The following is a 15,143-nucleotide window of genomic DNA, read 5'->3' as shown; positions in this document are numbered from 1 at the left end:
GACGAGCGAACGCTTTTACCACTAGGCTACCCGACCGCCCCGCACATAACAGATGGAGTGAGTGAGTGAGTATTGTTTTACGCCGCTTTTAGCAATATTCCAGCAATATCACGGCGGGGGACACCAGAAATGGGCTTCACACAATGTACCCATGTCGGGAATCGAACCCGGGTCTTCGGCGTGACGAGCGAACGCTTTAACCACTAGGCTACCCGACCGCCCCCATAACAGATGGAGAGGACATACATTGTGCATATCACCGTTAGAGAAGACATACATATAACATTTGGAAGAAGCACATATTTATCAGTTGGTAGAAGACATACATATAATATTTGGAAGAAGCACATATTTATCAGTTGGTAGAAGACATACATATAACATTTGGAAGAAGCACATATTTATCAGTTGGTAGAAGGCATACCTGTAACAGTTTGGGGAAAGCATACATTTTAAGCCTACAGCTGCGAGAAGATATATACCTGCTTGCTCTCCAGGCAGACACTCTATCCACTACACCGCGGAGGCGGTCCTCAGAGAAGGCTTAAACGTAGAGTGAGTGTGAGTGTGAGTGAGCATGGTTTTACGCTGCTTTTAGCAATATTCCAGCAATATCACGGCGGGGGACACCAGAAATGAGCTTCACGCATTGTACCCATGTCGGGACTTAAACGTAGAAGAACGGAGTAGATAATATACGCATATGTCATCATAGTAAATGGACGGGCAAAAGAAACTATACCTCTCAGTTGAGTGTATCATAGGTTTGATATCGTCAGCAAAATTATATCCAAAAAATGAACTGTGCTGACGCTTAGTCTGCACTCAGGGAATACTTCTGCAAGGTTTTATATTTTGATTTTAAAAATATCTAAAAAAATGCTGATGGGTCTTTAGACATCTCATCTTTGAAAATCAATAAATTGGTAGGGGTCATGTGGATACACATTTATTTCTTACTCCTATCTTCATTAAACTATTGTGTACTTACACAAAATAACCCTGCAACAGATTACTTTTTACAAACTGTTGCAGGAATGAGTGAACTCACTGACCAGATAATCTGGCTCACGTCAATGCAACATTACTGGTATTAAATTAGATATGGTTTTTCGTTTAACGAAAGTAACATTCAATGTTGAATGACCTGATAGTAATCATGTTTGCGCATGTTTTCTTTTCCCAGGAAATAATCCCTTCGGTTTATGCTGAAAGACGACGCCACTTAAGGAACGGATGCAGCTTGTTACAAGAAAAGAAATACGCCAATCAACTGTTTACAGAGAACAAAACGGAGATGCTACAGAAATCCCAAGTTGTCAATCAGCTGCTTACAAAGAACAATATGTGGATGTTGCAGGAACCGCCACTGTTCTTTTGTCCTTCCTACAAAACCGGAACTACTTTCTGGGGAAAAACAATGGACGTTTTGAGAAGGAAAGATCCGAATATCTGCTCTCCCTTTCAGGTTTTTGATAACTATGAATTACAAAAACAATATCTGTGGTCAAGCGAAATGTTAATGAACGCGTCGAAGTATAAGGATATAAATAAGATTTTAGAGGAACCGTTAAAATTTCTTTTTGTACGCAATCCTTTTCACAGAGTTTTCTCAGTTTATGTTGATAAACTGCTCGCACCAAATCCCTTTTTCTGGGACTTCGGAGCAGTTGCGAAATATAAATTTAGGGAAGGTTATGCCCGTGGTTCAGCTCAATTCCCTGGAGATCCAACCTGTGGCCATGATATAACATTTGATGAATTCATAAAAATGGTCCTGATTTATCGAAAAGATAGACATCTCAAACCAATTTCAACATTATGTGAGGTTTGCCAAGTGCGGTACGACATCGTGGGGAAGGTGGAAACGTTTGAACAAGACGTCCGGTATATACTACAAAAAACTGGGTCTTTGGGAAATGCAATACAATTTAAGGACTTTCAAATTGAAACAGCTGTCGATACAATACTCTACCAAGTGCAAAGAGCATTCATGCTCCATGAGGAATGGCGTAGGTGTCTTACTAAACACACTGGTATGAAAAGGCTGTGGAGACAACTTCAAATTTCGGGTCTTATTGACAAACATGATGGTTACTATCTTACAAGCTCTGAGAGTGAGAAGGTTGCTGTGGCAGAATATATTAATATGGCTCTTGAAGCCTTTCAGAGGTCGTCTCACCACGCAAAGGAAAATAAACACGAAGCCTACCTGCAAGCTTACAGTCAACTATCTATCGAGAATCTGGATCATTTAAGGATGGTATACCTTAATGACATTAAGCTTTTTGGGTATGATGATAGACCCAGAGAACTGTTTGAACAAAACCGATCTGATAAATATAATTTTGACTTTTTTGATCTAATGAGAGAATAACTAGTCTCGAAATCGTATTTTGCGAGAGTTATTTCAAATTAAGGAGAGGAGTTGGTATGAAGGTTGCTTTGAACAGTGTTTCACCTATATCATCGCATTTGAGCCTAATATGAGAGGAGACCTGTGAAGATCCGGGGTAGAATAGCAGTGGAAAATGATGCGAAAAACGAGTAGACGTAGGGCTGATGAGCTCCAGTTCAAAATTTCTTAGTCAAATAAATCCCTTGTGGGGAATAAAATACGCATTGTCGGGATGATATTTGTGGACTATCTATTGGATCTAGTGACAAACTTTCGATGGATCACTAATGACGCCAAATTGAACTGTGAGGGACTGAACTCGTATGTAACTCGAGTGAGTATTGTTGTTTTATTGCGTCTATATCTTCATCAATATACACAATCATATCCTCAAGTGTGTGTCAGGAGTGAGAGAGGTGTCATGATGAACCTATCCAAATAAAAGAACAGAACATCGAGAATCTTCGTCAACGACGATATGACAAAGGAACGAGCTAGACAAGCAACTGAGGCTCGGAAACTGGCAGCAGATGATAGAATAGCTAGCTGGTACCTGGGCTCGTGATGGGATCATCTTTGTCAAGACGCACGACGGCAGAGTCAAACTGACCACTAAACGATCCCAATGTATCAAAGTGATAGAATCTCTGAATCTGAAGATGAGGATTAACCTATCCCAGGGAACTACAGGCCTTCTGGGATACATCAACGAAGACAACAACGACCACGTCGACGACACAGCCTGGAATTATAAATGAGTAACTTCGGTTTAACGCCGCTTTTAACAATCTTCCAGTTATATCACGGCGTGTCAGCGTAATGTGGGAGGAAAGCCCAAGTGATGCAGGTCTCAGATGTTTACCACTTCGGTGTAACCATCGAACACGGATATGGTGCTGACAAAACTAGAAACGTAATCGGGAAATTAAAAATGAACGATGTCATGCAGTTCCTGTGTATCGGACTTATGTACTCTCGAAATATCTGCTTAATGATTCATATATCTTGTTAAATGTGTTATTTTCTTTTCAACAATTGACACTGTGTATCACTGGATCCATTAATGTCGCATCCGAAACAAAGGTTCTTGTATGATGTGAATTTGCATGAAGGAAGAGTGTCGTATAAGACATATACGTTTGCACTGATTATAAACAACCTGCAACAAACTGCATTGTCTTATCTTACATTTTGTTTCCGTTAAAATCGGTTTTTTAGAAGGTGATGCGCTATGTCACTCAATGTCACCACGACCCAGCATACATGGACACAATCCATTGCACGAGAAACCCCCGCTAATGTTTGCTTTCACTACAATGCATTGTTCAAATTAAACGTACAATGTTTGGAAGCGAAATTCATTTGAAAGATTGTTCATATATTCAGATATCGTGCTTAATATCGAACATTCTTTCCCCAGTCAACTGTTTCTTGGTTGGCTGTTATAGTATCCAAGTCCTTTTTTACACATTATCAACGTCACAGGCCAGCAAGTGTTTCTCGTGTAGCCACGATAGCAAATCTAATCTATGTCACCTTGACCCGCCTGCACGGTTATCTCCCCTTAGTTATCCAGCCAGTTGTTAGACAGCCAGTTGTCAGACACTGAAGTAGGGCATTAATTAGGGCAGTACCCACAACAATGGTACACTGGTACAGTCCTCAGTGAACTTATTAGGCATGTCTCAAGGTTCATTGTTTGATCTTTCTCTACTTATTTTCTACTTATTTATTATCATAGTTATTTACTAGATTGCTACTCCATTTGCTGCTCCAGTTGCATGTTGTACTCTGATTATCAGTTATTATGTTAATCCAATATGTAGTGTTTAATCTTTAAAACTTGTGGAAAATGAAGAACTTCTCAACTAGACTACTGCTCAAGTTACACTTGCACTTAGCTGCTTGTGATAATAACATTCTTAATATAAAACAACTAATCTTTTACTATCAATTTGTCAGAGTCTACTCAGTTTAACCAACTGTGATATACATATCATTACTGGCAGATCATGGAGCATTATCAGAATGGCTGGGTTAAGGAAAGTGGAATATATTATGTCACAGAGAGGCACACCTCAGATTCTTCTGGATGGATATCTCTACAACCGAAATCGAGAAAGACAGACCAGCACCCATTGGAGGTGTGTTATCAAGACCTGCACTGGTAGATGCACAACAAGTGACGACTTCCTCCGGAACCAGACTGAGCACAACCATCCACCAGAACATGTCAACAAAATAAAGTTCCTCAGCACACTTCGAAAGCGCGCCCGTGAAGAAACAACCAAGATGCACTCCCTCTACAATGACTAGCTAGCACAAGAAGATGACAACGAGATACCCCTTCTGCCTTCCTTCTCCAGCGTCAGCAGTGCCCTTTACAGTCAGCACCGCAACACCATGCCTGCTCTCCCCAGGAATCTCTCAGATGTTGATCTTGTTGATGTTGATTTTATGAACGTTCATAAAATCAGTACATCTGACTTAACACGTCTTTTTGTTTTCTTATATCTTGATGTTTAGCTATGGGTCATTCCATTATCAATCAAGGTAACAGCATTGCACTTTGTTGTGCACTCAACCAGAAAAGTTGTTATTTTAAGGTGTCTAACAACTGGCTGTCTAACTAATGGGAGGACACCGCCTGCACACCTAACGGGAATCCGGGTCACTTAGGTTACTGGAGATAACGGTTTGCTTTGTTTATGTGTTTGTTTGCTTGTGTGATCTTAATTTTATTTCCTTAAACTTCAGACACTTATTCCTGCAATATCTTCCTATAATGCACATGTACATTGCAACAGGGTTTAACTCTGTTTACTTCCTCCTTTTCACAAGCATCTTTTGATTTATCCATTTTCTGTATTTTTGGGTGTGACCCAGCATACGTGTACACGCTCCATTGCACCTGTACCATTGCACACGCTCCTTGCACAAGGAAGCCCGGTAATGTTACCTATCGCTACACTGCATTATTCAAATCATACGTATATTATTTGAAGCTAAATTCATTTGAAAGGTTGTTTATATATTCAGATATACTTTACTTGTGTTAAATACTGAACATTCTCACCCTAATATCCCAGTCCTTTTGTCACATTATCAGCGTAATGAAAAAGGTTGTTGATATATTCAGATAGTTTTACTTGTGCGAAAAGCTGAACATGCCTCCCCTTATCGACTGTTTTTTGGGTTAGCTGTCATATTGCTGGAATATTGCTAAAAGCGGCGTAAAACCATACTTACTCACTTAACCAATGTCACTGGTCAGTGCGTGCTTCTCATGTAGCTGCGTTAGTATTATATTATCTGTCAGCATGACCGGCCGACACACCTAAAGCCATAAACGGGAAACCGGGTCACTTAGGATACTGTTGACAAGGGTTTGCTTTGTTTATCTGTCAGTTGACCTCAATTTATTTCTTAAACTTCAGACATTTATTTGATTTACTTCTCGTCTCTTCCTATAATATGTCATGAACATATATATTGCAACAGGCCCCAACGCATGGTTATTTACTCTCTCCTTTTCACATGTATTGTGACTGACTTTTGGCTTTACATGCATGTTTTACCATTGCACACGCTCCTTGCACACGTACCATTGCACACGCTCCATTGCACACGTACCATTACACACGCTCCTTGCACACGCTCCATTGCACACGCTCAATTGCACACGTACCATTACACACGCTCCATTGCACACGCTCCTTGCACACGTACCATTGCACACGCTACATTGCACACGCTCCTTGCACACGTACCATTGCACACGCTCCTTGCACACGTACCATTTCACACGCTCCATTGCACACGTACCATTTCACACGCTCCATTGCACATGCTCCTTGCACGCGTACCATTGCACACGCTCCTTGCACATGTACCATTGCACACGCTCTATTGCAAAAGCGCCTTGCACACGTACCATTATACACGCTCCATTGCACACGCTCCTTGCACACGCTCCATTGCACACGCTCTATTGCACACGTACCATTGCACACGCTCCTTGCACACGCTCCATTGCACACGCTCCATTGCACACGTACCATTGCACACGCTCCTCTCACACGTACCATTGCTCACGCTCTGTTGCACACGCTCCATTGCACACGCTCCTTGCACACGTACCATTGCACACGCTCTATTGCACACGCTCCTTGCACACGTACCATTGTACACGCTCTATTGCACACGCTCTATTGCACACGTACCATTGCACACGCTCTATTGCACACGCTCCTTGCACACGTACCATTGCACACATCCCTTTGCACACGCTCTATTGCACACGTACCATTGCACACGCTCCATTGCACACGTACCATTGCACACGTACCATTGCCCACGTACCATTGCCCACGCTCCTTGCACACGTCCCATTGCACATGTACCATTGCACATGTACCATTGCACACGCTCCATTGCACACGTACCATTGCACACGCTCTATTGCACACGCTCCTTGCACACGTACCATTGCACACACCCCTTTGCACACGCTCCATTGCACACGTACCATTGCACACGCTCCATTGCACACGTACCATTGCACACGCACCTTGCACACGTACCATTGCCCACGCTCCTTGCACACGTCCCATTGCACACGCTCCATTGCACATGTACCATTGCACTCGCTCCTTGCACGAGGACGTCCTGGTACTGTAACCTATCACTACAATGCATTGTTCAAATCAACTTATATTATTTTAATCTAAATTCATTTGAAAGATAGTTAATATATTCAGATATACTTTACTTGTGTTAAATACTGAACATTTTCTTCCTAATCGACTGTTTCCTGGTCAGCTGAAACAGCATCCCAGGCCAGCATACTCTCGTGTAGCTACGTCAGTATTATGGCATCTATGTCACCGTGACCGGCCTACAATCTGGTCACTTAGGTTAGTGAGGATGAGTGAGTGAGTGAGTTTGGTTTTACGCCGCTTTTAGCAATATTCCAGCAATATCACGGCGGGGCACACCAGAAATGGGCTTCACACATTGTACCCATGTCGGGAATCAAACCCGGGTCTTCGGCGTGACGAGCGAACGCTTTAACCACTAGGCTACCCGACCGCCCCTACTGTGGATGAGGGCTTCTCTTATTTCAAGTAGTATGTATTTCGCTTTATTTTCTCTCTCATTGTTTGCTTGTCCTTGTAATCATTTATTTATTTCTTAAAACTTCAGACAATTTTATTTAATTCTGTACACTTTATACAATATGTTATTCAAATAACTCTTGCAACAGGCTCCAGCTCGGTATTATCTACTCCCTCTTTTTCACATGTATTGTTGGCGACTCATTTGTGTTTTTCGATTTTCCGTATTTTGGGGCATTGGAATATGTCCAAATTCACATGTCTATTCATGTTCCGTCCCACTGTGTAGTCATTGATATCCAACAACGGTTTGTGTGTGTTATTCAGTAAGACTATGGTACTTGTCAAGGTCTCATTGCCAGCCTTAATGTAACAATTCTCTTTACATTTTACATTGACGATGTCGATAGATAGTATTTAGTACAGGCTGGCGGAGGGTCCTTTTGAGTTTGTTTACTCGCTCACCATATGCGGAATATAATTTACATTACTCACTTCTTTGGAACGCCCTGACTATATTCACTATCTTTTTTATCAGCTTATCTTCTTTGTTGTGAGGATGTTCACTCTAACTCAGGACCTACATGTATGTATCCTACCGATCTGAAAATAATACACTTAATGTGCGCAGCAGTTCGTATGATAATATTTGTAAAACAGAAACCTGGTTACATACCGGAATCGTCGATAGCGACATTAGTCTCCAAGGTTACCATTTACCTTTTATGAAAGATAGGACAAGAGGCGAGGGTGTTGCCGTATATTGCGAAATAATATCTTCATGTTGAGGTTCTTGACCAGCTACATTCAACTGGGCTTGAGGCGATATGGGTACAAGTCGAATGTATGCTCGTCAAAACAATTTAGGGAACACTGATATTTTGTAGCACTGTTCATTCGATTCCTTTTAAATTTGGTAAATGGCCTCCTGATCGACGGCTTATGTACTGATATTGAAGACTTCCCTTACTCAAGTGACTTCATGACCAGAACAAAGAATTTGAATCATATTTGAATCGTCAACGTTCATTTTGACCAGCACTCATTTTCAAAAAATCTTTGGAAATCTTTGTTGTAATCTCCTCCTCACAGCTGCCGCAAAAATGGAGATCGTGCATTTGCTCACTTATTCTCATGTAGCACGAGCCAGAAGGAATTTTTGTGCGAAATTTGGGTTGATAAAGGCTAGTCGCTATGAAACTGCATCACTGTGTTCAACATGCCACAACGTCGACTCCTCACGTTTGAAGAACGAGCCAGAGCTATTGGGTGGCTAAATGAGAATGTTTCACAGCGGGAAGCTGCTCGAAGGTTAAATGTTAGTCCGTCCGTCATTTGCAGATAGCGTCAGCGATTCCAACAAACACAGATAGTAGTGATAGACCAAGGTCAAGTCGCCCTCGTGTGACAACAGGAAGAGAAGACCGGTACGTCGTTGTTGAAGAATGGAGGAGGAGAACAGTCACAGCAAACCATCTTCAAAGGCATCTGATTGCTGCTACAGGAACAAATGTCAGTGACCAAACAATAAGAAACCGTATGAGGGAAAGAAACATCAGGCCCCGATGTCAAGCCGTTAGACAGCTTCTTCTTCCGCGTCACAGAGCAGCCAGAGACGCATGGGCACGGCAACACCGACAGTGGACAAGACAACAGTGGTCAGCAGTTCTTTTTTCTGACGAATCTCGGTTCTCACTGCAGCATGATGACGGTCGTGTTCTTGTCTACAGACGGCGCGGGGAACGTTGTGCTGACGTCAACGTCCGTGAGCACAATCGTTTTGGTGGTGGTAGTGTCATGGTGTGGGCCGCCTTCTCATTTCATCACAGAACCAATCTGTACGTTATCAACGGGAATTTGAATGCTGTTCGCTACAGGGATGAGATTCTTAGACCAATGGTGATTCCTTGTCTTCATCGAAGGATGACAATGCTAGACCTCATCGTGCACGCATAGTCACTGACCTTCTGGGACAAAACAATGTTACTCGCATGGAATGGCCAGCATATTCTCCTGATATGGCACCCATTGAACACGTATGTCGATTTGTCGATAGATTAGACATCTAGAAACCCTTTTTGGACTTTAACAAATAATTACTGAACCAACTAGAATCACGCAAACATCCAGCACATTAATTGATGTAATATTTGTGTCTAAATTTGATTTGGTACGTGAATCAGGTGTGCTGGATCCCATTTGCCGTGACCAGAGCCCAGTATGTGTAACGATCAAAGAAAATATCCCCCCAATGTTATCATATGAAAGAAAAGTGCATTACTGATTACTGTGCTTTAGCCAAAGTTGAAAGTATAAATATAATCATTTTTAATGTAGACTCGGTCGAAAAGATTGTTTCTTCAAATAGGTGATTATAGGTGATACTTTCATACCTAATACCTTAGTAACATTAGATCCACTAATGAAGCATGGATTACTTCCAACATCCGTAGACTTTTTCGGCAGAGCAATCGCCAACATAAGAAGTTTAAAATGAGAAAATTAATCACAGACTGGGCCAAGTTCAGATCACTAAGAAACAGTAACTGCAGCAGGCAAAAAGAGATTTTTCATCTAGGATAGATGCACAAATAATCAACTGTAATCCTTAAACATGGCGGCTTATTATATATTATATGAAAACTAAAACAAATGCAAATTGCATCTTTCCACCTATACATTACAGTAGTATACTTCATAATGAAGCTGGATCAATTATAGCTGATGTACTTAATGACTAAACACAGACTAGTCACAAGTTCTACATCCAGACAGAGAACTACCTCACCATATTATCCATAATTATGTTACACTCAGTGACATCACATTAACTAGGAAAGAAGTCCAAGATGTTCTTATGTCAGTCGATACTACTAAAGCTACCCTTACCCTCTTACGCTACTTTTTTATATGACCTAAGTTATTCAGTTATTCCACTTGTATGGAAGGAAACTTTTGTAATACCTATTTATAAAAAAGGGAGTGTTAATGAATGTTCAGACTACTGACCGGTTTCTCTCAATAGTTGTTTGGCGAAAGTCACCGAAAAGTGTGTTCTTTAGTAGGTGTTTATCTTTTTCAACGATAATAATGTTTTGACTAATTTACAATCTGGATTCAGGCCTGGAGACATTACTGTTTATCAGCTAACACATCTGTGTGGTTTTATTTCTAATGCTTTAGATAGCGGCAAAGAAGTAAGAGCTGTCTTTTGTGATGTTCGCAAGGCTTTCGAAAAAGTATGGCTTAAAGGTATATTGTTGAAGCTGAAATCATGTGGTATCGGTAGAAATATATAAACGTGGTTTAGCAGCTACCTCGAAAAAGGAGTAACTATTCAGGGCAATAGATCTGGGTCAAAATCTATAATGGCTGGTGTCCCTCAAGGGTCAGTTTTAGCACCATTTCTATTCCTAGTGTACATTAATAATATAGTTGATGGTATTGATAGTAATATTCTTCTTTTTGCTGATGATACCTCTGATTATACTAGTATAATAGTAGAAGATCCAAATACCACTGCAAATGTACTTAATAATGACCCAGATAATATTTCACAATGGGCTGATTACGAGCAAGTTACTCTGAGGGAGTTGATGTTAATATATTGAATGGTAATACTAATTTAACAAAAGAATACCAATCTAGACATCTTTAAATCGGTACATTCATACATACCTCATTCCAAAAGGTTTAAACTGACGTGATACTATAAATCCCGCGTACATATTATTTATTCTACTCATTACGCCAAACTGTTGTCAATGACCATTTGCTCTTGTTAACGTATTTAGTTTATCATCATGTATTGGTTTGTTCAATGCCTTCATGAATATAACTTGGACTGGAGAGGTATTAACATAAGCCTTTTCGCTTGTTTAAAGATGCAGATTCATTTAATAAAAATATGTATAAATAAGAATAGGTTTTCAGCAACCCATACTTGCTGTAAAAGGCGACTACACTTGTCGTAAGAGGCGACCAACGGGATCGGGGGATAGGCTCGCTGCATGTTATCGTATCCCAATTGCATGGATCGAGGCTCATGATGTTAATCACTGGAGTGTCTGATCCAGACCCGATTATTTACGGACCGCCGTCATGTAGCTAGAATATTGCTGAGTGCAGCTTTAAACAACAAGCAAACAAACAAAAACTTTACCCACATTTTAATTTAAGTATCAACATGGTAGAAGATATCATCAGTTTTTACATAATAAACATTTGTCAGTTGTAACTCAGGCTAAGCATGAATAGAGGAATTCTTCAAAGACAGAGGTTACTCTGCCTCTCTGCAAAATATGACTCATTATTTGCGACCATCTGGAGAAACAGACAGTGCTCTTGTACTATACTGAACCGCAAAAGAAACGTCTCCCCAAGTAACATTGCATGAAAAGTTGTCATTTAGATATCCGGGTAATTTTTGTCAAAGTTTCTAAAATTTAACATTACCTTGTCCGAAAAAATGAAACTTGATAATTAAAAAACAAAGAAGATGACAATAAAACCGATCGCCCAAACGCATCACGGCAACGGCCATGGTAACCCGATGCACGTGAGTTCCGTGCAAACTGAAATGCACATGCGTACCCCCATTTCTTGCTCGAAAAATCCACACAGATCGGATAACATTCATTCGAATATTGAATTGCTACCACATGCCAAGATTGACAAGAAATCAGCGACACCAAGCCCTTGGACGATTGCAAGCTAGACAAATTGCCCGGCGAGTAGCCAATGCATTTCAAGTCCACGTAAGGACCATATACAGGCTCCAGCAGCGGTACCAGACCACCAACACTACAGATGACCGACAACGTAGTGGAAGACCAAGCAGCCACCCGACGTCAGGATCGTCAGACTGTGCGACAGCATCTTCAAGATCGCTTTGTTACTGCTGCGGAAACTGCTCGACAGACACTGGGGACACACTAGCGGCCCATTAGTGCGGACTCCGTGGGTCGACGATTGACGAGCAGACACCTCAACTGTCACAGGCCACACCGAGGACCCATTCTGAAACACGTCATCGCCGGGACCGTCTTCAGTGGGCAACACAGCACTAGCATTGGCGCCACCAGCAGTGGAAAAGAGCCCTCTTGTCAGATGAGAGCCGTTACTGTATCTCAACAGCAGATGGCAGAGAGAGAGAGAGAGAGTCTGGCGACGGCGTGGGGAACGTTATTCGGATGCTTGTGTTGTTGAGAGAGACTCGTTGGGTGGTCCGAGTATCATTTTGTGGGGTCGAATTGGTCATGCACAGAGGGTCCGCCCTGTTGTCTTCCAGAACATCGGTCCAGGGAGAGGCAAATATGGTGTCACAGCAGCTCGGTACATTCATCAAGTCTTGAGACCACACGCCATACCTCATTTGGCACGTCGCCGCAACCACGAGTTTCAGCATGATAACACCCGTGCCCACACTGCGAGAGCAGCAAGAGACTTCCTCCAGCAGAATGGCATAAGAACCATGCAGTGGACTGCCCTCAGTCCCGATTTAAATTCCATTGAGCACATGTGGGACGAGATTCAGAGACGGCTGAATGACGTCCGACCAAGGCCGACAACTGCAGCTGAACTACGTCAGGCGTTCCTCAGAGTGTGGGCTCAAGTGCCTATGGCCTTCATCAACCGCCTCATCCATTCCATGTATCAACGTTGCACGGCAGTCATCAATGCACATGGCGGACATACGAGATACTGACTTGTGATGCCATTTTCTCAGAGACTAGTGTTGTGTTTCACTTGAAGAACATTTGACACTTTAATTTCAACCTTGATGATCAGTTTTGCCGAGTTTCATCTTTTTAATATGTCTCAAAGTATGTTAACAGTGTTCGGACAAATAAGGTTTTCATGGTGACGTTTCTTTTGCGGTTCAGTATATTTTGTCCAAGATGACTGGGGAAAAAGTATTATGTGTCCAATCCACAAATGAGGTGTGACCAATAACCCCAACATTTACAGGGGAATATCTTTAATCAACTCAATATGCAAACTGTTTACAGCAATTGTAAACAATAGAATTAATACATGGCATGAGTCTAACAATATTTTGTACGAATCACAAGCTGGCTTTATGCAAAATTATTAAACAATTGATAATATCTTTTTATTTGTATTACAGCCTATGGCACAGAAATATTTATAAAAAACATGGACGATTTTACTGCCTTTTCATTGATTTTTCCATGGCCTTTGTCAGCATAAACCATGCAACACTCTTTGCCAGCCTGCAATTCTTCACTAAGCGAAGTCGTTAAAACAATTAAAAAAACAACACATATTTTTGTAAAAAAATAACAGAAGTTAATGATACCTTTTTGAAAATCATGCAAATAATTACAGTTGTTGGCGAATATTAAGTGCGTCTTACAACGAATACTTTGTCAATGGGTGCAGTGAATGTTTTGAGATGAGGTGAGGTAAAATGGGGTTTAACGTCGCGTCCAAGATTATTGCACTTATATAGCGACGTGCATGCACGTGTATCTGTGTGTGTGGCTGCTTGTACTAGTCCAGACTGATGCCGATTTATAGTGCTAGCACACTGAGATACCATGCCGCAGTTTAACATGAATACCCCACTCAGACACAGTATACTGACACCGAGCCGAGCACTCCTTGTTTTAGCCCCTAAATGCCGAGCGTCAGACAGGGTAACAACAAGTACCATCTTTTAACGTCTTTTGGTATGACGCGGCCGGGGATCGAAACCCGGACCTTCCGCTCTCCGGGCGGACGCTCTACCATTAGACCACGGAGGCGGTCTGAATGTTTTGAGAATTGGGATACAGCCAAATCAGGAGATGTGGGAATACAGATGTTCCCATTGATAGGTTGTGGTGGCCAGGTTTTTACAGTCTCTAGAAGCCTGTGGCGCACACGATTAGATCAATGTTTTTTCGATCCTTGTGGGGAGTAGCACGGCTATGAACGGCAAAAAAATAGACGCTTATGAACGTAGTCAGTGTTTTACAGCTGTTCTTTAATAATCATATGGGGGTCTAGATTCAGATACATATTTCAGTTCGCATGGTCAAACAACTAGGTGGCAACATCAATATCGTGTGACTTTGTTCATGTCAACTATGATCAGCAGATTTAACGATGCTTCGGTTTGTCTTTTGGTTTAGTGGTCAAAGCGTTCGCTCGTCACGCCGAAGACCCGGGTTCGATCCCAGACATGGGTACAATGTGTGAAGCCCATTTCTGGTGTCCCCCGCCCTGATATAACTTGAAAATTGCTAAAAGCGGCGTAAAACCATAGTCACTCACTCACTCACTTTTGGTGACTTGTAAATGAGAAGTGATTCCGAAAGCGAATGGGTGGGTTGGGTGTAACGTTGCTTTGATCATCATTTCAGTATTATTACTGCGAGTCACAACAGTGGTGAAGTCCATGAATACCGATGTTTTCTTGGCAGATCTTGGGTCATAATCAGGGCGAACCCCGCAGCAACGGTTGCAAATGTAGCCAAGAAAAGAACTGAACATTTAAGATAAAGGCATATTACTTGACACCACATGGGTAAATGGAAGCGGTTTCCAAATTAGAAATATTCAGAGACTAATTCCAATGATGCTACATGAAGCAGTGACTGAGTTAGATTTTACGCCGCTTA

General features: G+C 41.7%; 1 protein-coding gene across 1 annotated transcript; it reads left to right on the top strand.

Moving 5' to 3' along the window:
• Positions 1-1,192: 1,192 nt before the first annotated feature.
• LOC125372427 (carbohydrate sulfotransferase 11-like) lies at positions 1,193-2,687 on the top strand. The gene has a single exon (XM_048382446.1). It carries the CDS (start codon positions 1,298-1,300, stop codon positions 2,375-2,377), a length of 1,080 nt encoding a protein of 359 aa, XP_048238403.1. The 5' UTR covers positions 1,193-1,297; the 3' UTR covers positions 2,378-2,687.
• The last annotated feature ends 12,456 nt before the right edge of the window (positions 2,688-15,143 follow it).

Source organism: Haliotis rufescens, unplaced genomic scaffold, assembly GCF_023055435.1.
Source record: "Haliotis rufescens isolate VD_foot unplaced genomic scaffold, xgHalRufe1.0.p SCAF_4, whole genome shotgun sequence".
NCBI lineage: Eukaryota > Metazoa > Mollusca > Gastropoda > Lepetellida > Haliotidae > Haliotis > Haliotis rufescens.
Note: the sequence above shows the minus strand (reverse complement) of the source record. Positions and strands in the feature narration are given on the sequence as shown.